This window comes from Moschus berezovskii, chromosome 3 (genome assembly GCF_049115385.1).
Source record: "Moschus berezovskii isolate FMDL1 chromosome 3, NW_MosBer_1.0, whole genome shotgun sequence".
NCBI lineage: Eukaryota > Metazoa > Chordata > Mammalia > Artiodactyla > Moschidae > Moschus > Moschus berezovskii.
The window spans coordinates 57,160,898-57,185,410 of record NC_142462.1 but is presented as its reverse complement, the minus strand read 5'-3'; the positions used below and the strand labels follow the sequence as shown (position 1 = coordinate 57,185,410).

The 24,513-nt window shown below is 41.4% G+C and overlaps 1 protein-coding gene across 1 annotated transcript in view; it reads left to right on the top strand.

The window, feature by feature from the left end:
- LAMB4 (laminin subunit beta 4) overlaps positions 1–17,689 on the top strand; it is a 121,479-nt gene extending 103,790 nt beyond the window's left edge. The window contains 6 exon segments of the mRNA XM_088834345.1: positions 87–212; positions 215–293; positions 2,915–3,053; positions 5,898–6,074; positions 7,324–7,477; positions 16,859–17,689. Coding sequence (XP_088690471.1) covers positions 87–212; positions 215–293; positions 2,915–3,053; positions 5,898–6,074; positions 7,324–7,477; positions 16,859–16,998 — 815 coding nt within the window. The 3' untranslated portion in view covers positions 16,999–17,689.
- Positions 17,690–24,513: the final 6,824 nt, after the last annotated feature.

The window sequence follows — 24,513 nt, the reverse complement described above, 5'->3', positions numbered from 1 at the left end:
GATTTAGCTTAGAATTCATTGTGATGCTATTGACAAGATAGAGTATAAGGAGACACAGTTATCTAAAACGCATCTTCTTATTGAAGAGAAAAATGGGCCTCCAGAGGACGTAGAGAAGGTGGCAAATGGTGTACTTGACATCCATCTACCAATAACATTGCAAAATCTAACCCATGAACTTGACAAAATACAGAAACTTATGCAACTCTGTGAGGTCTAAGGACAGAAGAGGAGAGGCTAAGCAAAGCGGCAGATGGAGCCCAGGAGGTTTTGGTGAAGGCAGAAGCAGCTGAGTAAGTACAATTAATATTAATATTCTCCTCCTGCTCTAACAGGCAATCTGCTGAAAGACCATCAGAAAAATATTTGCCTAAGGAGCTATAGCATTCAAATGAAATTACCCTCTGATAGTTCATTTCCCAAAATGAAGGCTAAGCCATCTGTGGAGGTGCCCCAGAAAACTGGGAAGCTGAGAGGCAGTGCATAAAGATTCTGGTTTCCCATTCTCCTTAAACTGAGCACCCTCCCTGTGGTCTGTTACCTCTTTATACCAATATATGACAGTAAATGCCATGTATTGCTGCTGCTGCTGCTGCTAAGTCGCTTCAGTCGTGTCTGACTCTGTGCGACCCCATAGACGGCAGCCCACCAGGCTCCTCCATCCCTGGGATTCTCCAGGCAAGAACACTGGAGTAGGTTGCCATTTCCTTCTCCAATGCATGAAAGTGAAAAGTGAAAGAGAAGTCGCTCAGTCGCATCCGACTCATCGTGACCCCATGGACTGCAGCCTACCAGGCTCCTCATGTATTAATTATACGCCAATATCTTAACAAGTGGTGGGAATATCTGTGTATTTCCCCCTTCTTTTACACTGATTTTTGGTTCTTTCTATATTTATGGCAATAAGCAGTACTTTGAAAATCTAAACTTAAAAAATATATATATCACGTTACAAAGATACGATGGTAAGGAAGAGAAGGAAAGGATTCTAGTGCCCCAAGAGCAGTACTGGGGTAGAATGATACACTCAGCACACAAAGCAACTAATTCTTGCTTCCTTTTGCCCTTGTCGACGTCATTAACCAAAGATGAGAAGCCACCTCGATATGTTTATGATCATGGGGTACTGTGAGTCAAGGTCGTAGTATCAGTGGATGATGGTACCATCATCGACATCCACCATCATTTTTGGAGGTCCTGAAGCAGAGCTGAGACCTGAACTATCTCACCATCCACTTAAACAAATAAAGTCCCTCAGACTCCACTGAAAGCCCAGCCCCTTCCAGTTTTACTGTTTACAACTAGGAAGATTAAGTAACGACAGCACGATCATACTGTTGTTAAAAATGATGCTGATGAAGTAACATGCAGAGATTCTTACAGTGTAATGTTAATACTTTTAAAAAGAAGATAACACATTATACACAGAAGAGGCTCTCAGTCATGAAAACAAAAATCTTATAAGGACAAAAATGTTGGAATATGCCAACATCTTACAAGGTGGTAGAATTATTGGTACATTTTCTCTCCGATATTTTTTTCTTCTTTCTTCTTTTTTGGGGAGTGCTCTCTAAATGTACTGTAATGAGCAATACATTGAAAATGTACAGGAAAAAAGAATATAGTAAAAAGATACGGGGATAGGGCGAATTATGAGAAGGCAAGACTCTGGAACCCCCTTCTGTAACTGTAGAGAAAGAAGTGTAGAAAAAGAAAGCCACATAGTATATGATTCTTACTCTAAGACCTTCTGGAAATAGTACAACTATGGGGACAGTGAAAAAAAAAAAGATTAGTGGTTGCAGGGATTGAGGAGAGGGATGAATAGGCAAACACAGAGGAATTTTAGGACAGTGAAAATACTCAGTTTGATACTATAGTGATAAATGCATGTCATTATACATTTGTCCAAACCCACAGAATGGACAACACAAAGAGTGAGCCCTAATGTAAACTGTGGACTTTGGGTGATTATGATGTGTCAGTGTAGATTCATCAGTAACAAATGGACCCTCTGGTGTGGGGTGTCAATAACTGGGGAGGTTATAAGTGTATGGGAAATCTCTGTACCTCCGTCTCAATTTTGCTGTGACCCTAAAACTGCTCTTAAAAATATAGTATTTTTCTTTAAACAGAAAAAAAATTACCACTGGGAGGAGAGGATGGGTTGATTGGAGACGGGGATGTTTTGCCATTTAGCTATTTTTGCTCCTACACAAGCATTTCTAACGATGCCTCTAATAAGGTCAGTCGGCTATCTCCCTGACTTCGTACATTCTTCCAAAGGTTCTTCTGAGCCTGTAGATCTAAGTATCTGGTGAATGTTGTCTTAAGGTGAGCTCATTTCTGTAAAATAGACTATCACTTGGAATGCTTGTGATTTTAACCTCTGACTGGGCCTCTGGGCGGCTGGAATGTCAGTGAAGCTTAAATAAACCTGAATAAACACAGCCTGTAAATGCAAAGCCTTTCACTCTCTTTGCTCTCTGTGGAGCCTCTTGACTTGCCCCCCCCGCCCCCCCCCCCAAATAAGAATTTCAAGAGCATTGCTTAAGTTTGAGGAGTCAGGAAAGAACTGGCTGAAGATAGTTTTTTGTTGTTGTTCCAAGCTTGGTACTTTTATTACCCAAACAGCTCTGCTTATGACAAGTTAAGAAATGATATCTATATCTTTGATTTCCATACCTGGCAAAATCTGTACCTATGTAGGCATATATAATATAAGTGTTTTTATTGGCATTTAAATATACCTGTTTCTCAAAATGAAGACTTCAGTGCTTTGCCTTGCTTGAGAGTTAAACAGACTTTATGAATAATTCAGGAAAGTATTTGGTTGAATCGAATGAACTCTCAAGGTGAAATAAATGAATAATTGTATATTTATCTAATCTGATATGTTAATATCTTACCTCAGAAAAGCAGAAAATGTTCTATCAAATCTCAGCAAAACGTTGAAAAAGTTGCAGCAAGTTCAAATCACTCAAGGACGGGCAGATTCTACCATCACACAGCTGACTGCCGAGATAACAAAATTCAAAAAGAACGAACTTCAGGTATTTCTTTATCTTCTTTGAAACTAACCTGAAATAAACTTCAACTGTGGAGACAGCACAGGTTTTATGTCTGCCAATGTCATGCTTGTCTTACCTGTTCAATAGGATTATTATGATGATAAATAAGACTATGATAGTATTATGTGTAATTAATGTTCTATAGAGCTCTCCCAGCATTATCTCTTTTCACTGTTGGCCAAGCCTGGGGGACAAAGCAGGTGCTACCACCAACTTGTAAATGAAAAAACTAAGACCTGGGGAGCCCAAGTCACTTGCCTAAGGTCACACAGCTAATTGGTGATAGATTTAAGGACCGTTTATCCCTTCTTTTTTTTAAATTTTTTAATTGGAGTATAGTTGATTTACAGTGTTGTGCCAGTGTCTGCTGTTCAGCAAAGTAATTCAGTTTTACACATGTATACATTCTTCTTAAAATAGTCTTTTCCATTATGGTTTATCCCAAGAGATTGGATATAGCTCCCTGTCCTATAGAGTAGGACCTTGTTGTTTATCCATTCTAAATGTAATATTTAACATCCACCACCCCCAAATTCCTAGTCCATCCCTCCCAGTCCTCCGCCCCCACCCCCCATGCTGGCAATCAGAAATCTGATTTCTAGGTCTGTGAGTCTGTTTCTGTTTGGTAAATAGGTTTATTTGTGTTGTATCTTAAATTCCACCTATGAGTGATGTCATATTATCCCTTCTTATACCAGGGAAAGTCATAGAGCTTTGAAAGCTCACCAACCAAAGAAATTAAGTTAATTGTTGCCAGACTTGTATAATGAAGTTTACATAAAATCTCACCAGCATATCCTAAAACTGAGAGAAAACCCAAAAAAAAAAGGGTTCCATCCAGAGTTTGGCAGGAATAAAGCCATGCTTTAACCCACTTGATGGGTCTGGAAGAGGAAGCCTGGCAGTTAAAGGACAAAACAGGTCCTAGTCTGAGAGTCCATGACATCTCTCCTCCAAGGCTCATCCCCTTCCCAGCAGACTGCAAGCTCCTCAGTCTCTCTTCTTCAGCTCATTTTAGATATCTAAACACAGGCATCCTGAAAAGAAAAGCAGAAAGCACCAGAACAGGATTAGTACACCAGGAAATTTAAAAAAAGGTTAGATATGAAGAAGTTGCACATATATAGGAGCAAAAAATAAAGAATCCCTCCCGGTTTTCTCCTTCTGTGCATCTGCTCTAGAAAAGGGGTTGGCAAAATACAGCCCAGGGGCCACATGCACCCACCAACTGTTGTAGTGTCCAAAGTCACACAGTTCAATTGAAATTCAGCCACATGTTGTCCATAGATCATTTATGCAGCCACGGTACCGAATTGAATAGTTGCAATAGAGATATTCTGGACCACAATGTATAAAATGTTTACTGTCAGGTCCTTTACAGAAAAAGCTTGGAGATTCCTACTCTAGAAAAACTCCCACATCTACCTGAGGGCACAGGAAGGGGCTTCTCTGTTTCTAGCAGCATGATGGACCAGTACACAAAGGAACCCGCCTAGCAAAAAAAAAAACCTGAAAATGTTATTTTAAAACATTTTTAAATGCATTGCTGAATTGGTAAAAAATGGAGGACATCTTCAGAGGCCAAAAATGACGGGAAAGCATGATCCAGAGAAGTAATTGAGCAGGAAGCTGACAGCAGGCAGAGGGCAGCTGCCAATCCCTGGGGTATCAGCACTGCTGGTTTTCATAGCTGCCATAAGTAATAGAAAAACCCATGCAAGGAGGCGATGAGGCCCCTGCAGAGAGTAGGGACCTTAAAAGGCACACCCTCAAGGAAATGTTAGAGCATTACACAGAGAGAGATGGTAAAGACACTAGCCTCTGTGTGGAGGGGGATGATCCAAGAAACAAATGCCTTAAGCAAGAACCATCAGAAATAGCAAACAAGAGAATCAGAATGTAGAAGAATTCGAATATAACCATTGCTGGATATCCGATACAAAATAAGAGTGTTTATTATGCTTAAGAAAAATCAAAGAAGGTATGAAACTTTGACCAAAGAACAAAAGAGATAACAAATGACGAATCAGACTTTTAGACATGACAAGCATAGTCACCAAATAAGGAATAAGGGTAGTTCAGTTCAGTTCAGTTCAGTCGCTCAGTCATGTCTGACTCTTTGCGACCCCATGAACCGCAGCACGCCAGGCCTCCCTGTCCAAATAAGGGTAAGGGGTTTGTTATTATTTATAAGGGAGAAAAAAATTAGAAGCCACCCCTGCATCGCCAGAGAAGAGAAGAGTCAACTTTTGTACAGTCAAACTGTGAAACACTTTAAATTGGTAAAAGTGAATACACAAGAGCTATGCACATTGGCTTAAATGACATGTACAAGCATTATTTTGAGTTTAAAAATTTAAGCTGCAGAAAAACACAGGATGCTATATGTATAAAGTTTAAAAGTAAAATACTGTATTTTGTTCAAAATAACCAAAAAGACAGCTAATATATACATATATATATACACACACACGGAATGAAATGGAAGTATGTGGAATGAAAAGATTTAGATTCAGGGTAGTGGTAACCTTTGATGGGGTGGAGGGAGGTATGGAGAGGAGGGTGGTACACCCAAGGCCGTGGCTCACGGCAATACTTACTCTTAAACCAGAGGGTGACTACATTCACATGTGCCGTATTTTCCCTTAGACCCTATTATCTGAAGCATCTTATTATAGCATTGTTTTAATAGAACAGAAAAAGCAAAGGAACAGTTTTCTTTCCCTTTACACCTAGATTATTTGTGGAGGGATCATTACATCATTTATTTTCTTGTTTGTTTATTACATAAGGAGACTTTTTCTTTTCTGGTGTTTCAATCAACAGCAGGCTGAAAATCAGGCCCAGGAGACGAAGAATAAGCTGGACGTGGCAAAGCACCGGTCAGCATTGGAGGGTGGACTTGCCCAGCTGCAGACCACATTGCAGAGGAATCGAGGCGAGGCTGTCCATGCACGAGCTCAGGCTGAAGCGGCCCGGCACCAGGCTGGGGGCCTTGAGGAGGTCATTGATCCTACCTCTGCCACCAAGAGCAGACGAACAGCGCTTCTTTGAAAGATAATCCCTTAACCCCCGATTTTTGTGCCATTTGTCAGCATTTCCTTCATTGCTGGTCCATGTTCCATAGTGTGTGTGTAGGGACCCCGCTGGGCATGGAGATGCTTCTGTACATGGAGGGCTGTCTCCTACAGGAGAGTTTTGTGACTAGATTATGTTAGACTGTTTACCCCCATCTAGTCAAATTTTTTCCTAAACTTCCAAACAGTCACAATTTATGTCACGGGTCTAACTGTACGTATTTGCCCTTTGCTCTAATTAAATCACATAGCAGATAAGGAAGTACAAGTCACCTGCCAAAGAGAATAGATTGAGTTACAAAAATCAGAGTGAGTTCATGCACCAGTGGTGGAAAATGGCCTATTCATTTCGGTTGCTGAAAGAGGCTATCAAATCATTTTCTTGGCAGGAAATCTTTGGTTAGTCTCATTCATATAGCAGCTTAAGCAAAAGAAAAAGGTTGAAGTGTTTTTTATAATTGGTGTATTTTCTTGTTCTTAATTCCTAACGTGCTGGGTACATTTTTCGCTGACTTGAGAGCTGAGGGTGTTTTCTATGAAACAGAGGTTGAGAAAGGTGCTTGCTGCCCACCTTCTACGGCTTCCATAGTCCATTCCTGGGCCGGGCCTGTATTCATCTATCTAATGTTCTAGGTTGTCAGCCACTCAGGCTGACCCTGAAGATTTCCCTTCTAATATTGAGGGAGCACTTCATAACCTCCTGCCTCCCTTCCTACCACCTTCCTATCTCGCCTTTGTACCAAGCAAATCCTGTGTCCTTGCTGCTTCTGAATATTCACCACTCTCTCTGACCTTCACCTTGCACTTGTGAATGCTCAACCCAACTGAACTGAGACCTTTGTCAAGGGCAGCACTGAGTCAGTTCTGTCCTGTGTAACTCTGACCTTGTACTTCAGGACAAACTGGGACCTCATAAATAGTTGCCATCACATAAAACAATGTCTGATATTTTATAACAGGAAATTTTCATTTTTAATACACCAAAGCTGGGAATTTTTTCAACCTGTAAACAAACAATGCACATGAAAGCCCTGTTGGACATCTCAGAGTGACTCAAGCATATTGAGTGGATGAGGCTTGCCTCTTACTCCTTTTATGAACAGTATCTGGCAGACATTACATGTGTGTATGCTTTACAAGTATCTTCTGATAATGAGAATGTTACTCTGGTGTAGGAGTTTGTTGAGCTAGAGAATCAATATGCTGTTCTTCAGCATAAGATGAGCGTATCAGGACTGACAAAGGAAACGTTAAGAAAAGTGAAACAGCTAAAAGACGCATCCGTGAAACTGGCTGGAGACACAGAGGACAAGATGAGAAGAATAGCAGGTACCTACTCTTTATATGTTCTCAGCTTTTTTGAGGTATAATTGACAAATAGAATTGTATGTATTTAAAGTGTACAATGCCTTCGGAGAAGGCAATGGCAAGCCACTCCAGTACTTTTGGCTAGAAAATCCCATGGATGGAGGAGCCTGGTAGGCTGCAGTCCGTGGGGTCGCTAAGGATCGGACACGACTGAGCGACTTCACTTTCACTTTTTCACTTTCACACATTGGAGAAGGAAATGGCAACCCACTCCAGTGTTCTTGCCTGGAGAATCCCAGGGACAGAGGAGCCTGGTGGGCTTCCGTCTAGGGAGTCACACAGAGTCGGACACAACTAAAGTGACTTAGCAGCAGCAAAGTGTACAATGTGATGATTTGATTAATATGTATGTTGTGAAATGACAATTAAGTTAACCTTTTTGTAGTGGTGGTTTAGTCACTAAGTTGTGTCCAACTCTCACAACCCCATGGACTGTTCCAGCCAGGCTTTCTGTCCATGGGATTTTCCAGGCAAGAATATTGGAGTGGGTTGCCATTTCCTTCTCCAGGGGATCTTCCCAACCCAGGGATTGAACCTAGGTCTCCTGCACTGCAGGCAGATTCTTTACCGACTGAGCCATCAGGGAAGCCTGTGACGTTGCTCAGTCATGTGCGACTCTTTGCGATCCCATGAAATGAAGCCTACCAGGCACCTCCATCCATGGAATTTTCCAGGCAAGAGTACTGGAGTGGGCTGCCATTTTCTTCTCCAGGGGATCGACCTCACCTGGGGATTGAACCCAGGTCTCCCTCATTGCAGGCAGACTCTTTACCCTCTGAGCCACCAGGGAAGCCCAGCCTTTTTGTATATGTGGTAATAATGCTTCTGATCTACTGATGTGTACAATACAATCTGGTTGATCCACAGGACCATTCATCTTACAACTGGAAGTTTGTATTCTTTGACCAACATCTCTCCAATGTCCTCTACTCCCCCAGCCCATGGCAGCCACAATTCTCCTCATTCTGTGTGTTTAGTTTCCACATGTGAGTGAGATCATATAGTGTTTGTCTTTCTCTGTCTGGTTTATTTTCACTTAGGATGATGTCCTCTAGGTTCGTCCATTGTCGCATGTGGGCAAGATTTCCTTGTTTTTTTATGGCTGAACTATATTTATACATATATATGTGTATATGTGATAAGTGTATATACGCCTCTCACATTGTTTTTATCCAGTCATCCATGGACAGACACAGGTTGTTTCCATGTCTCGGCTATTGTGAATAGTGCTGTAGTGAGCACAGAAGAGCAGTATCTCTTTGAGATACAGATTTTGTTTCTTTCAGATGAATACACACACTGAGGATTCCCAGATCATGTAATAGTTCTATCTATCCTTTTATGCACTCCCCCAGTTTGACAGTAACATCATATGAATAATATTCCACCTTCCTAGTAGAACAGACACTGGTTTCAATTCATTGTTGACACAGTTTAACCACTTATGAGTCCACTGAGTTGAGACAGAAGTAGGAGCTGGGTTTGTGACTGTAACAGAACATGCCTTGTGCCTGGTCTTACTTCAAAGAGTATTGATGAACTCTGACCTGTATTAATTGGAGCACACTGAAATTGCCTTTAGTCACCTTAAAACGCCCTTGTCCTAATTTGCTGCTGCTTTTATTTCTTTGGCTGTGCTAGGTCTTGTGCTGGGTTAGTTGTGGCATGCAGAATCTTCAGTTGTAGCCTGTGGACTCTAGTTCCCTAACAAGGATTGAACCCAGGCCCCCTGCATTGCAAGCACAGAGTCTTAGCTACTAGACCACCAAGAAAGTTCTCTAATTTGGTGCTTCTTAATCAGGGGTGATTTTCTCCCCTCCCCCAGGGATAAAAATGTTTGAAGACATTCCTGTTTGTCACAACTAGTGGTTCAACTAACGTTCTAGTGGACGGAGGTTAGGGATATTGCTAAATGTTCTATAATAATGTCTCCCCGACAACGAACAGTTATTCTGCCCAAAATATCACTAGTGCCAAGGTGGGGAACCCTGTCCTAACCTATGCTGCTCATTTTCTCTTCTCCATCAAATTACTTTTTTGGAGTTAGTCTGATCTAGACTCTAGAGTGCTGCATCATTTAGCACAGGTCTGTGGGTAGCAACTCGGAAGGAAACACTCTGAACAAAATGGAAATTTTGATGCACAAGAAATGTAGTAAATATTGATACTATATGTAATATAGATAACTAATGAGAACCTACTGTATAGCTCAGGGACCTCTCCTCAGAGCTCTATGGTGAACTAAATGGGAGGGAAATCAAAAACAAAGAAGGGATATATGTATATATATAGCTGATTCACTTTGGTGTACAGAAGAAACTAACACTGCAGCAGAAACTAACACAACATTGTAAAGCAACTATGTGCATGTGTGCTCAGTCATGACTGATTGTTTGCAACCCCATGGACTATAGCCTGCCAGGCTTCCCTGTCCATGGAATTTTCCAGGCAAGAATACTGGAGTGGGTTGCCGTTTCCTACTCCAGAGGATCTTTCCAACCAGGGATAGAACTGGTGTCTCCTGCATTACAGGCACTTTACCACTTGCACCACCTGGGAAATCCAAAGTAACTACACTCCAATAAAAATTAACTTAAATAAAAGACAAAGAACTGTGAAGAACATAGACCAATTTGGCTAAAGAATTAGTTTCCATCAGACATCAGAGGTTAAGTAAATAAATAGTTATGTAAACACAGAACACATATAATTTAAAAGTTAATCAGTCTACTTTTCCCACAGCTGATACTTATTATTGTTCTGGGCAGTCATCATGTCCTGAACCACCTCTAAGTCATCAAGAAATATCAAATGATGAGTGGTCTAGTTTTACTTCTAGTTGTATTTATTGTTTCCCAAAAACCCTGATGCTGGGAAACATTGAAGGCAAGAAGAGAAGGGGATGACAGAGGAAGAGATGGTTAGATGGCATCATCTAATCAATGGACATGAGTTTAAGCAAGCTCCAGGAGACAGTAAAGGACAAGGAAGCCTGGAGTGCTCCAGTCCATAAGATCACAAAGAGTCAGACACCACTTCGCAACTGAACAACAACAAATGCTTTCAAGTTAACCAGATTGATTTAGACTATAAGTAACTCTCAAAATATTAAAATAACTGAAACTCCTCACTTATAAGGTCTTCTTTATTATAAAATGGATTGCAGGGAAAAATATCACTAACCTCAGATATGCAGATGACACCACCCTTATGGCAGAAAGCAAAGAAGAACTAAAGAGCCTCTTGATGAAAGTGAAAGAGGAGAGTGAAAAAGTTGGCTTAAAACTCAACATTTGAAAAACTAAGATCATGGCAACTGGTCCCATCACGTCATGACAAATAGATGGGGAAACAATGGAAACAGTGAAAGACTTTATTTTTGGGGCTCCAAAATCACTGCAGATGGTGACTGCAGCCATGAAATTAAAAGACACTTGCTCCTTGGAAGAAAAGTTATGACCAACCTAGACAGCATATTAAAAAGCAGAGACTTTATTTTGATGACAAAGGTCCATCTAGTCAAAGCTGTGGTTTTTCCAGTAGTCATGTATATGGATGTGTGTGTGTGTGTGTTAATCAGTCAGTCGTGTCTGACTCTTTGTGACCCCATGGATTGTAACCCACCAGGCTCCTCTGTCTAAAGGATTTTCTAGGCAAGGATACTGGAGTTGGACTATAAAGAAAGCTGAGCGCTGAAGATCTGATGCTTTTGAACTGGGGTATTGTAGAAGACTCTTGAGAGTCCCTTGGACTGCAAGATCAAGCCACTGAATTTGAAAGGAAATCAGTCCTGAATATTCATTGGAAGGACTGATGCTGAAACTGAAACTCCAGTACTTTGGCCACCTGATGCAAAGAACTGACTCATTGGAAAAGACCCTGATGCTGGGAAAGATTGAAGGCAGGAGGAAAAGGGGATGACAGAGGATGAGATGGTTGGATGGCATCACTGACTCAATGTACATGAGTTTGAGCAAGCTCTAGGAGTTGGTGAAGGACAGGGAAGCCTGGCGTGCTGCAGTCTGTGGGGTTGCAGAGTCGGACACAACTGAGCAACTAAACTAATTATAAAATGAGTCTTTGGCCCTATAACCATTTATATCACTGCTATGACATGAAAAAATTGAAAATGTGACATCAGTGTGGGCCAAAGTCAGGAAAAGTAACACCATACTCTTACTGCTGGATATCTCTGGGGAAGGGGTAGGTGAAGAGGAAAATACTACTTTTTACATTTGTAGAATTGTTTTAAAAGTAGTGAGCTTCTTTTCATTTTCAGTATTTTCCGTATAATTTTAAAAATAAATATTAAGATTCAAAAGGAGAAGGGGATGACAGAGAATGAGATGGCTGGATGGCATCACTGACTCAATGGACATGAGTTTGAGTGAACTCCGGGAGTTGGTGATGGACAGGGAGGCCTGGCGTGCTATGATTCATGGGGTCGCAAAGAGTCGGACACAACTGAGTGACTGAACTGAACTGAACTAAAGATTCAAAAGGACAAATGTTTTTTTACCTTGAACTCCAAGGGCAATACCATAAAGAATCAGTTTCTATTATTCCCAGACCTTGGTCCCTGTTATGGGAACAAAAACACAGGAAGAATCCTTTCTGTCTTATATTTTATGTCAGGGTCCACATTGTTTCCACTTTCCCATTAAATTTTTCATAGTTCTTGAAATTAAGTTGGAAGAGAAGTTTAAGTCAGGGGACGTCTACTCAGACTGAAAATAATGCCTTCTACTTCTTTCTCTCTTCTCACTTTAAGGCTGTTTTCACAACTCATTAAGATAGGAAAATAAGATGGTGGTTTGGCCATCTTCCCAACTCTGCCACTTGGGAACAGGCTGAACCACAAGGGTTGTATTCTATTCCATCTGTTAGGAAGAGAGGCCCATGGGATTTCGGAAAGGAGCCCTGACTTAATTTGATGAGTTCAAAGTGAAGAAAGTGGAGAGTGGGCCCTCATCTACAGCCAAGATCCCCCTGCAGAACTTTGTGTCAGTCAGGATCCTAGCAAGAAATGAAAACACACTTGGATACAATTCTGGATCATGTGTTTATAAGCAGAGCTGTCTCAGTTATCTATTCAACACATCACAAACTGTTCCCCAAATTTAACATCTTAGAACAACAAGCATGCACTGTTTTTCTGTCTCTCTTGGGGTGTTACTCGAGCAGCTGCATTGGCTGATGGGTCAACTGGTAGGTCTGCCAGGGCCCAGGATTGGCTGCGGTACTGCGCCTCTCTCCACCGGGTCTTTCAGCTCAGGTTGCTTGACAGCCTGGTGGTTACAGGGTTCCATTAGAGTGAGTAGAAGGCCCAAGGCTCTTGAGGTCCAGCAACACCATTTCTTCCACTTTCTGTTGGTCCAAACATCTGGCAAAGAAAGCTAGACCGGGTTTGAGGGGAGAGGGTAAATAGGCTGTATTTCTTGCTGGAAGGAATTAGAATAGAAGCACAGGAATTAAGGGCATTAACCAAGGGCGTGGAGGTCCTGGATGACCAGCAGAGAAGCCATTAGCATCCCTGAAGGAGCCACGAGAAGCAGGAGTGTGAGTGCTGGAAAGCAGCCCTGGGAACACCGGGGCAGAAGGGAGGAGGCCGCATTGCAGGAGCTGGACTCAAAAGATGGCAGAACTGCCAGAACCCTGCTGCTCCCCAGGGAGGCAATCTGCTCACTCCCCTCCCCCACACCCATCACTTCTCAGAACCGCCTGGCCGCCAAGTGTGAATGAAAGCCAGAGGTCAAGGGAGCCAGGTGATGTCATCCAGGGAGGCTGGCTTTCCAGGACAGGCAGGATGGGGAATGGATCTGGTGGGGCAAATGAAGAGTATCCAGCATGCTCTTATTAAATTACTTGGTAGAAACACCAGAATCTATTAATATTTTTCTCTTAGTACAAATAGTCTTCTAATGCTAAAACCCCTCTTCAATCCCACATGGCCTGTATGTGAAAGTTTCTAGTGATTGATAGAATGCTGATCACCTACCATAGCAACTTCTTAGTCTTTGAACTGCTGTGAACTACTAGAAAGTTGTTTGTTGTGTTTTTTTTTTGGTTGTGCCTTGCAACATGTTTGATTCTAACCAGGGATCAGACCCATGCTCCCTGTGTTGAGAGTATGGAGTCTTAACCACTGGACCACCAGGGAAAGTTCTTTATATTCAGACAGAATCTTCCTTCATGGAGCTTTCATGTGCTGGTTTTATACTACGTCCTCGGGATGACCAAACGTGTACACTCTGCTTTTCTGCCCACAAGCACTTGAAAATAGCTATAGTACATATCCTGAATCTTCTTTCTCCATTTGAAGCATAACCAGTTAATTCAGCTTTTGTTCACAAGATGGTTTCATATTTCTTCAGCATTCTAGCTTGTTATTCTAAACACATGCTACATGCTAGTTTGATGGTAACCCCAAACCGAGTATCCACATGTGATACAACCAAGTGAAGTGAAACACTTACTTCTTTCTTTTGGAAGTTCCACTAAAGAAGGTCAGTTTCTTTTCTAAAGGCCACCTCACACTGCTCACACTGTTAACTGTAGCTCTCTCTAACTCTTTCATCCACTATTGTGTGAGCTCCTGGTTAGGGTTTACTATAATTCCCAAGTATTTGTTGGATAAAGAACAGATAAGTAAATGCTTGGATGGATGCAGGCATGGATGAATTCATGGATGGGTGTGTGGATGGATTTATGCAATCATAGATAAGATGAAAGGATGGATAAGAGTGAAAGGCATTACTTTGCTTTTACTGTTCAGGAACTTCAGTATCAGAAAAGAATGAAGAAATGTACATGTCTTTAAAAATGTCTTCAGGCTTTTTTACTGAAAAATTGGGACGCCCTAAAGTCATGCGACAAGTTGACTCACTGGAAAAGACTCTGATGCTGGGAGGGATTGGGGGCGGGAGGAGACAGGGACAACAGAGAATGAGATGGCTGGATGGCATCATCGACTCGATGGACATGAGTTTGAGTGAACTTCTGGAGTTGGTGATGGACAGGGAGGCCTGGTGTGCTGTGATTCATGGGGTCTCAAAGAGTCGGACACGACTGAGCGACTGAACTGAACTGAGCTGAAAGTGATGGGAACTTGTTTAAAAAGTGAAGTTAAAATAGCAAAAATAATAAACCTTTGGAAATACAATAAGTCACCATATCCAACCAAAGCTCATCATCTCTCTTCATTTCTAATGAAATCTATTTCTCTTTAGACAAAAATACCAATTTATCTGCTGATTTGAGTGAAAACCTTGAGAAATCTGGTGAAAATAAGTGATTTATGCATTGTATCAAACCACAAAACTAAATATGCCCTTCAGTCAGTTCAGTTCAGTTCAGTCGCTCAGTCGTGTCCAACTCTCTGCAACCCCATGAATCACAGCATGCCAGGCCTCCCTGTCCATCACCAACTCCCGGAGTTCACCCAAACTCATGTCCATAGAATCAGTGATGCCATCCAGCCATCTCATTCTCTGTCATCCCCTTCTCCTCCCGCCCCCAACCTTTCCCAGCAACAGAGTCTTTTAAATCCCTGTGTTTTGTATGATGGGGTATCTAGGAGTAATCTATCAAATAGAAAGATATCATTTAATACATTTTCTTTTTAAATTAATTTTTATTGGAGTATAGTTGATTTACAATGTTGTGCTTCTGCAGTAGAAAAAAGTGAATCAGTTATACATAAATACGTATCCACTCTTGCAGATTCTTCCCCCAAATAGGTCATTACAGAGTATTGAGTAGAGTTCCCTGTGCTATGTGGTAGTTCTTATTAGTTTTCCATTTTATATATAGCAGTGCATTTACGTCAATCCCAATCTCCCAGTTTTCCTTCCCCCACTTTCATCCTTGGTAGCCATGTTGGTTTTACATCTGTGACTGTTTCTATTTTGTGATTCCACATATAAGTGATATCATGATATTTGTCTTTTTCTGACTTCATTCATTATGACAATCTCTAGGTTCATCCATGTTGCTGCTGCTACTGCTAAGTCGCTTCAGTCGTGTCCGACTCTGTGCGACCCCACAGACGGAAGACCACCAGGCTCCCCCGTCCCTGGGATTCTCCAGGCAAGAACAGTGGAGTGGGTTGCCATTTCCTTCTCCAATCCATGTTGCTGCAAATGGCATTATTTTGTTCTTTTTTATGGCTAAGAAACATTCCCTTGTGGATTTCCCTGGTGGCTTAGTGATAAAGAATCTGCCTGCTAATGCAGGAGACATAAGAGATGCAGGTCCGATCCCTGGGTTGGGAATATCTCCTGGAGGAGGGCATGGCAACCCACTCCCATATTCATGTCTGGAGAATCCCATGGACAGAGGAGAATGGCAGGCTACAGTTCATAGAGTTTCATAGAGTGGCACAGAGTCAGACATGACTGAAGCAACTTAGCACACACACATGCCAATGCATAAGACATAGTTTTGATCCCTGGCTCAGGAAGATCCCCTGGAGAAGGAAATGGCAACCCATTCCAATATTCTTGCCTGGAAAATAATATGGACAGAGGAGCCTGGGTGGGCTACAATCCATGGGGTCACAAAAGTTGGACAACACTTAGTGACTAAACACAACAACAACACCCCCTTGTATATATGTACCGCATCTTCTTTACCCATTTGTCTATTGATAGACTTTTAGGTTACTTTCATGTCCTGGCTATTGTAAATAGTGCTGCAATGAACACTGGGATGCATGCATTTTTTTCAAATTATGGTTTCTTCCAAATATATGCCCGAGGATATATTTTTATATATATTTAGGATTGCTAAATCAAACAGTAGCTCTATATTTAATTTGAAAGGAAGCACAAAAGACCTCAAATAGACAAAGTAATCTTGAGAAAGAAAAATGGAGCTGGAGGAATCAGGCATCCCGAGTTCAGACTATACTACAAAGCTACAATAATCAAAACAATGTGGTACTGGCACAAAAACAGAATATAGACCAATGGAACAGGGTAGAAAGACCAGATAAATCCATGCACCTATGGTCACCTAATCTATGACAAAGGAGGCAAGAATATACAATGGAGGAAAAAAACAATCTCTTCAATAAGTGGTGCTGGGAAAACTGGACAGCTACATGTAAAAGAATGAAATTAGAACATTGTCCAACACCATACACAGAAACTCAGAATGGATTAAAGACCAAAACGTAAGACTGGATACTATAAAAATTCTTGAAAGAAAACAGGCAGAACACTCTCTGACATAAATTGCAGCAAGATCTTTTATGATCCACCTTTTAGAGTAATGGAAATAAAAGCAAAAATAAAAAAAAATGGGACCTAATTAAACATTTCCTCCATTTTCTTCTTTAAGATTTGGAAAAGAAGATCCATGCTTTGAATCTTAGTAAACAAGAAAAAGCTGATCAGCTGGAACAGTTGGAAGATCGAGTCATTGCCATTAAAAATGAAATTGTTGACCAAGAAAACAACTATGCTATCTGCTACAGTTAGGTGGAGTTAAAGTGCAAAATCATGTGTGCCTTCATTTCTGGCTTCTGATGAGCAAACCTGAGGAGCTGAAGCTAGAAGAAGCTGAGAAGCACAAATGACCAGCATTTTCTGCCTCCTCCTCTGAACCCTCTCCTTGCCCAGCATGGTTGGGGAGTGAAGTCTGGCCAAGGAAATGCCACTTCATATGGAATAGAAATGGAGTAGTAAAGAGATCATCTCTAGTTTCAGAAAACTTTGCTTTTGCCTTCCTTTCCTTTCATAGCTTAAAAATAATGACTTGCATGTTACAAGGGTAAATCTATAAATAAGTATGTATTTATACTCATTTCAATCCAAAGGCCTAAGTGTTAAATAACTTGCCAGCACTTGGGGTTGGGGGAATGGGGAGTTCTAATCAACAGTCAAGATGTTTCAATTAAGCAAGATGAGTACATTGTAAAGATCTACTGCATATTATACATACAGTGAGTGATAACATATTATACACTTAAAAAGCAATGAGTGTAAATCTCATATTAAATGTTAACACAATAAGATAAAAATAAATAAATTTAAGCAAATTAAACCAATATCTCTAATACTGCTGCTGCTGCTGCTAAGTCGCTTCAGTCGTGTCCGACTCTGTACGACCCCATAGACGGCAGCCCACCAGGCTCCTCCATCCCTGGGATTCTCCAGGCAAGATACTAGAATGGCATAAATATGGATAGCATATACTAGATTGTCCTATATTTTATTTGGGTATGCTTTGTCTGTAAAACTCTTATTCTATTCTGAATAAAAAACATACAGTTCAAAATCTAACTTGTTTTTACACCCACTTTCCTATGTATTCATTCTCTCAACCAAAGGATTTTGTTTTCCCTAAATGACACTAAAACAACATTCTAGTGTTGGAATATTGAGGAAGGAAGATAAATATTGAGCTACTTTTCATAAGTTATCTGCAAGCATGTTTGCTGTAAAAATCTGCTTATTTTTAAAAGACTAGTGATCATGTCATTGTTTAGTATAAAAGATCAGATTGTTTCATTTCAAAATGGATCTGTTATTTCATATTAACCGGTTTTGCATGTGTGTTATATAATAGAGCACATTGTGAAAGCTATCCTTCAGAGGGATTATTTTAAGGGGATTTGGCCCCACATTTGTGACTAAGAAATAATATACATCAGTATGAAAGAGAAAAAGCAGCTGGGACCATTTCCATTAAGGGCTTACTCTTAACAGATGGATTTAAACACTCAACAAAGGGGCTTTATGATTACATATAAATATGAAATTTCTTTAGATGTAGGTTACCAAGGAAAATCAGTTTCCCTGGTGATTCTGAAGAATGGGATGAAACTTTTCTAGAGAAACAACCATCCCAGAAATCTCTCTTGAAATATATGATTATAATCCTTCACACATTTAGCACTTGGACATTTGGAAATTTCCACCAACAGCACACAGAATGAGCCAGAGTCGAAGAACACGGCTATCACAAAATATCTCTATCCAATATAGAGAGTGGAACATGCTCCAGCTTTCCCACTGGGGTACTGACTTTCAACTTGGTACAAACGATAGACTTAATTTTGCAAGCGTGGTGATCTGTTTGCAATAACCATGTCAATTGCTCTACCTTTTCAGTGGGCAGACTGTACGAGTAATAGGTCACAGAGCAAAGAAAGGATTAAAGAAGGAAGAGTTTCTATCCTCTGACTGGGGAGGCTGTTGAGTTCTGGAAAGAGTGAAAATTCCCCAGTCATGACAAAAGCACTGTGATCTGGGGAACCAAGTGTGAGTACAAAGGCAAAGATGAACCCATCCTCTCTGTGCGCCTCCAGGGATTGCAGCTTGATGAGGTTAGGAGTTATGTGATGGACTTTGGACAGATTGTGATTAAAAAGTGGTTATGCTTTCAAAACTTTGGTGTTGAAAATAATAAGTTTGGTCATCTTTTTTTAAATGTACATTGGTGGAAAATCTCATTCCTCAGTAATGTCAGATAAATCATCTTCACTTCTATTATTTGCTGTATCCATTGTTCAAGATGTGACCAAGGCAAAGATTCAGTGAAAACAATATCATTGCAAATATACATTGCAAAGTAATTTGACAATGCATAGCAAGATCTAACCTAAGACCAGTTAAACTTGTACATTAAGAAAAAAATCTTAAACACAAGGGTGGGAGGGGGAGTTTTGTGGATAATACACTGCAGCACTACTTATGGTAAAACGAAAGAAATCCAATAATTAACAGCAAAAAAAACCCAAATGCTGTGATATTTTCCAGTCTGAGTTGCCTTGACTGCAAATGCTGAAAACCAGTGATAGTTTATCAAGTAGGAACGGAACTTTACCAAAAAGATATAGCACAGAAAAATGAAGAAACAACTGGAGAAAAGGTACCCAAGGACAGTTATGCATCTGGACGTATATTCAAGATCATACCTCAGGTGACACTCAGATAAGAGTGCTCAGGCTGGCCATGATAGACACTCTCCACCATCCTGTTCATTTCCAACTGTCTCTGCACCCTGAGTCACTTTCTCATGACTCAGCATCCCTGGTGGAAGTGTCCAATTGACTGAGCTTTTTCATGTGCCCTGGCTGCCAGGGAGTGAGAAGAGAAAAATGTCTGCCCCCTTGGGCTTTGGTAGTAGAAAAGGAATTTGGCCTCCATCTATCTTTGAACTCTTCTAGAGTAAGAAGAGTTTTGCTGCCAGGCAACAAAGAATCACAAGTTTCCATTCTAGCTTACCTCTTTGGCTTTCTAATACCATAACACATTCTTCATCCCATCTTTTCTTCCAAAACACAAGCATTTCCACCAAACACAATGTTGCATTCACTCAGCCATCAGAAAGTATATCCCATGTCTTCAGAGAAACCAACCCAAGGTCCCCCATCAGGCATTCAGTGCATCCAGCTTTCAAGTTGGGTCTCCAGCTGAACTCCATTTCTTTTCCACTTCTGTTATAAGTCTGTCTTGATGTACTGCACTCATAATCAAAATAACAAATTTCACCACTAACATATGCTAAGTACAGAATAGCAGGGGCGGGGGAATAGATTTAAAAGTTAAATATATTTTGTATTTTAAAATATAAGTATCTATAAAACATCACATATTGAGAAACACAGATTGAGGTCACAATCTTCATTTTTATAACTACTCAAGAATTTGTAGTTGGGATTTCTGATTTTTCTTTATGTTCTGTCTTCAGCAAACATCTCTTTGCCAGGTAGAATCACCCAAACCTTCTTTCCTGAGGATTCTGAGTCCTGGAAGGTCCTGCATGAATGGGGGAGAATGCTCTTATGTTTTTCCATGGGACAAGGCAGGACTGGACTGTCCAGATTCTAGCCACTGTGTCCCAACAGCTCTATTTCCCTTTAAAAAATCAAGATCCAATTGAAATTATTATATAATCCACCTCCCCATTTTTTGCAACCTGTTTATCATTTAGCATGAGGAGCCTGAAAAACTGGAAATTGATATGCATTCCAATTCAACAGAACAACTATTATGTCATTAAGTGAAAACACACTTCCCTAGAGACAAGAGCCTAATGTCATGGGTACAGAAAGTAAAATTTTGCCTTTGAGTCATTTAGGCATAATTGTGAGGAGCATTACGTATATTTCCACTCTTGATTTTAGATCCATGGATTCTGCCTAAGCAATGCTTCATCAACTTTCTTGGTAAAAGGCATGGCTTAGCCTCCTATCTAAGAAAGATAATTCGATGCAAGTAGCCAAAAAAGAATTAGAGTATGTAAAGCACCCCTAGGTGATAGTCGACTGAAAATATGATTAGAAGAAGATACATTTTAATTCTTCCTATAAAATGCTTACAGGCATCAATATGTATCAATTTCCTTTGCCTCTATTATAATTTTTTCTAATACTTTCCAAAATCATCCACCCAGCACTTGGAGGTCTGTTGATGTATGAAGGACCAACATAGAGAAAGCTAGGCTGAATTCTGACATCAAGAGGAGGGGTTGGGGGAAGGGCAGGAGCCGGGAGCCAAAGTTACTGGGAGTAGTGACCAGATCAGTAGAGACAGACTGGAAGATTCAACAGCAGGGGCAGGCAGATAGGATCTAAGACGCAGGATTCCGGAGGTAAGGCAAGATGCTGAACCACGGGCTAGGTGGGTCACATGGGCTGTGGGTGGGCCAGTAAGTGTGAGGAAACCCTGTTACCAAAGACCAGTTAAACACGTTTACAGCTCATCTATGAGTTCATTATGAAGATCACGAAAATCATTATGGCAATCAGGAGATAACTGGCGATGAGGTATCCGATATGGTCCGTTTAGGAAATAGTTCCGTCTCTTCTCCTAAATTAGAAACTACAATTCCAGGTAAAGGCTGGCTCAGGGCCTGTAGGTGAGTGCAACTAGCCAAAGCACCAGGGGGCAAGATGAAGTGACGGGAAATGGAAAGTAGAACCTGGCAAGAACAAAGGAGCCTGATACAGGGCGCTGGCTAGAAAGTGCTGTTCAGTTACTCCCCTTCTTTCTTTTGGTAATAGAACTCTCCATGGTTTAACCAGACCCAGGGCTGCCTACTTAGACTGTATTTCTCAACCTCCCTTGGAGTTCATTGTGACCTTTGGACTAAATTCTGTCCAACAGGATGTTGGTCAGATGAGTGTGATTTCAAGGATACAACCGTAAGAGGAAGCTGTTTAGAAATAGACTCACAGACATAGAAAACAAATTTATGGTTTCCAAAGGGGAAAGGGAGGGGAGGATGAGATAAATTAGGAGTTTGGATTAATAGATATAAACTACTATGTATAAAATTGATAAACAGCAAGAACCTACTGTATCACACAGGGAACTATATTCATTATCTAGTAATAACCTACAATGCAAAAGAATCTGAAAAAGAATGATGTATACATCTATGTATAACTGAATCACCCTGCTATATACCTGAAACTAACACAACATTGCAAATCAACTATAATTCAATTTTAAAAAAGGAAGCTCTTTGTCCACTGATGGGCAGAATAGGTTAGGTTAGTTAGTGAAGTCGCTCAGTTGTGTCCAACTCTTTGGGACCCCATGGACTGTAGCCTACCAGGCTCCTCCGTCCATGGGATTTTCCAGGCAAGAGTACTGGAATGGGTTGCCATTTCTTTCTCCAGGGGATAGGCAGAATAATGACCCCCAAATGATGTCCACATCCTCATCTCTGTAACCTGTAATCCATATTTGGCAAAGAGAAATTAGGAGTACAGTTAGATTTGAAGTGCTAGTCTGCTAATCAGCTAATCTTGACATGGGACAAGCAGCCTAGATTACCCAGGTGGGCTCAATGAAATCATAAAGACTCTTGAGCGAGACGCCAACCAGGGAAGGTCTTGGCTGACGCTGATGATTTTGAAGCTGGAGGGAAGGCACCCTAGAACCTGGAAACAACCAGGAAGGGAATTCTCCTCCACTGGTTGCAGAAAAGAACACAATCATGTGATACCTTGACTTTAGCCCAGGGAGACCTGTCTTGGACTTTGAACCCACAGAACTGCAAGTAAAGTCATGTTTTAAGCCCTATGTTTGTGGTGATTGGTTACTGCAACCATAGGAAATGAATACAGCGTCTGTTTATTTTTTCATTTGGGCCAGAATATGGTGAGTCAGAAGTAACCATGTAGATGAGGATAACACTGGTGAAACACGGTAGAAGCGGTGCGGGTTCCTGGACGGTTGTGCTGGTCAGGGTCCCAGCAGGAGACAAGGGCATGAGCCAGACAGTTTAATAAGAAACTGCTGACAAAGATGTGGACAGGGAGGAGGAAAACCGTAGAGGATAGCATCCCACATCCAACACCAGTCAGGGGGCTATAGCCAGCTTTGGACAGGGCTGAGGGACAGAGGGTGAAAACTATAGACTAGAATGGAGTATGTAGAAGGAGCACTCAACATGATCTATAGGGACTTTCCTGGTGGTCCAGTGGTTAGGAATTAGCACTTTCACTGCCCTGGCCCAGGTTCAGTCCCTGGCTGCAGAACTAAGATCCTGCGAGCTTGAAGGCATGCACCACCACCACCACCCCCACACACAAAAAATCAAAAAACAAAAAAGGACCTGTAATCTTTGATTAAAGGACGCAGCCAGCTGTGACAACCTGTAGAGGGTCTTGGGGCACAAACACACTGCAGTCACACTCCCCTCATCCCAAGTCTAATCTGTTGCTAGTGCTTCCCATTAGCTGAACCAACCAAGAGACCAGGTTGATGTGTCCAGATAGTCCAGCCTCCTGGGGCACAGAGAGGGCCAATGACCTTGTGGATTACAGCTGCTTGTACCTGACTCACCTGGACTACTTTCCAGCTTGAACTTGTATGCAATAGAAAAGCAAACTCCTATTTATGGCACTGGGGTTTTGAACTTCATTAAAGCAGCTGAACCAACATCCTTATTAGTATCTTGAGGGTCCTAAGTGTAAGTGAGATCACTCAGTCATGTCCGACTCTTTGTGACCCCCATGGACTGTATAGTCCATGGAATTCTCCAGGCCAGAATACTGGAGTGGGTAGCCTTTCCCTCCTGCAGGGGATCTTCCCAACCCAGGGATCAAACCCAGGTCTCCCGCTTTGCGGGCAGATTCTTTACCAACTGAGCCACAAGGGAAGCCCTAGGTAAATTCTTTACCAGCTGAGCCACAAGGGAAGCTGTAAGTGTCCTAAGGGGACTTTAAATTCTGTCCAAACTGCTACAACTGCCCCCTCTCTACCCTGCATTATTGGGACAGGGGACCAAGGGTCAAATGATAGATGCAAATCCTGATATGTCCCCTACATGACCCTAGGGATTCATAGTCTCTGGAATCTCAAGTCCTCATTTCTTTCATATTTAAAAAGTCAATAAATAAACCTGGCCTACCCCACCCCAACCCTGCCCAGGGTCACAGAGCTAATTCATATGAAAGGGCTTTGAGAAGAGTGAGATGTGACTGAAATCCTCTAAGGCTGCCGTCCCAAGTCTTTGGGGCATCAGGGACCAGTTTTGTAGATGACAATTTTTCCGTGGACCAGGGGTGGAGGATGGTTTCGGGATGAATCAAGTACATTACATTTATTGTGCACTATCAGCTCAGATTCTGAGGCATTGGATCCCAGAGGTTGGGGAACCTCTGCCATGTTATACGTGCTGCATTTCCTTTTCCCTTCCATCATTACTCCTGTAGTATTGCCCGCCTTGAAACCTCAATTGTTCTCTCTCCTCCAAACCTGACATTGCCTTAAGGGAAGCTCACTTTGCCCTGAAGTTCTGTCTCTAGTCTGGTTCAAAGCCCTTTTTCTGAAGCGTTCTCTTATTTTGCAGATTGGCTGGTAAATTCTACCTGTCTAGCCAGACAGTAAGTTCCATAAGAACACAGAGTATATCTTCAGTCACTTCTATGTCCCTTACAGAACTTGGCATAATGCGGAACACACTAATTTGTCCACTTACATGTTAGTTCCTTAAACTGACTCCAAAGCGCTGAAAGTCAGGCGTTCTGTAGA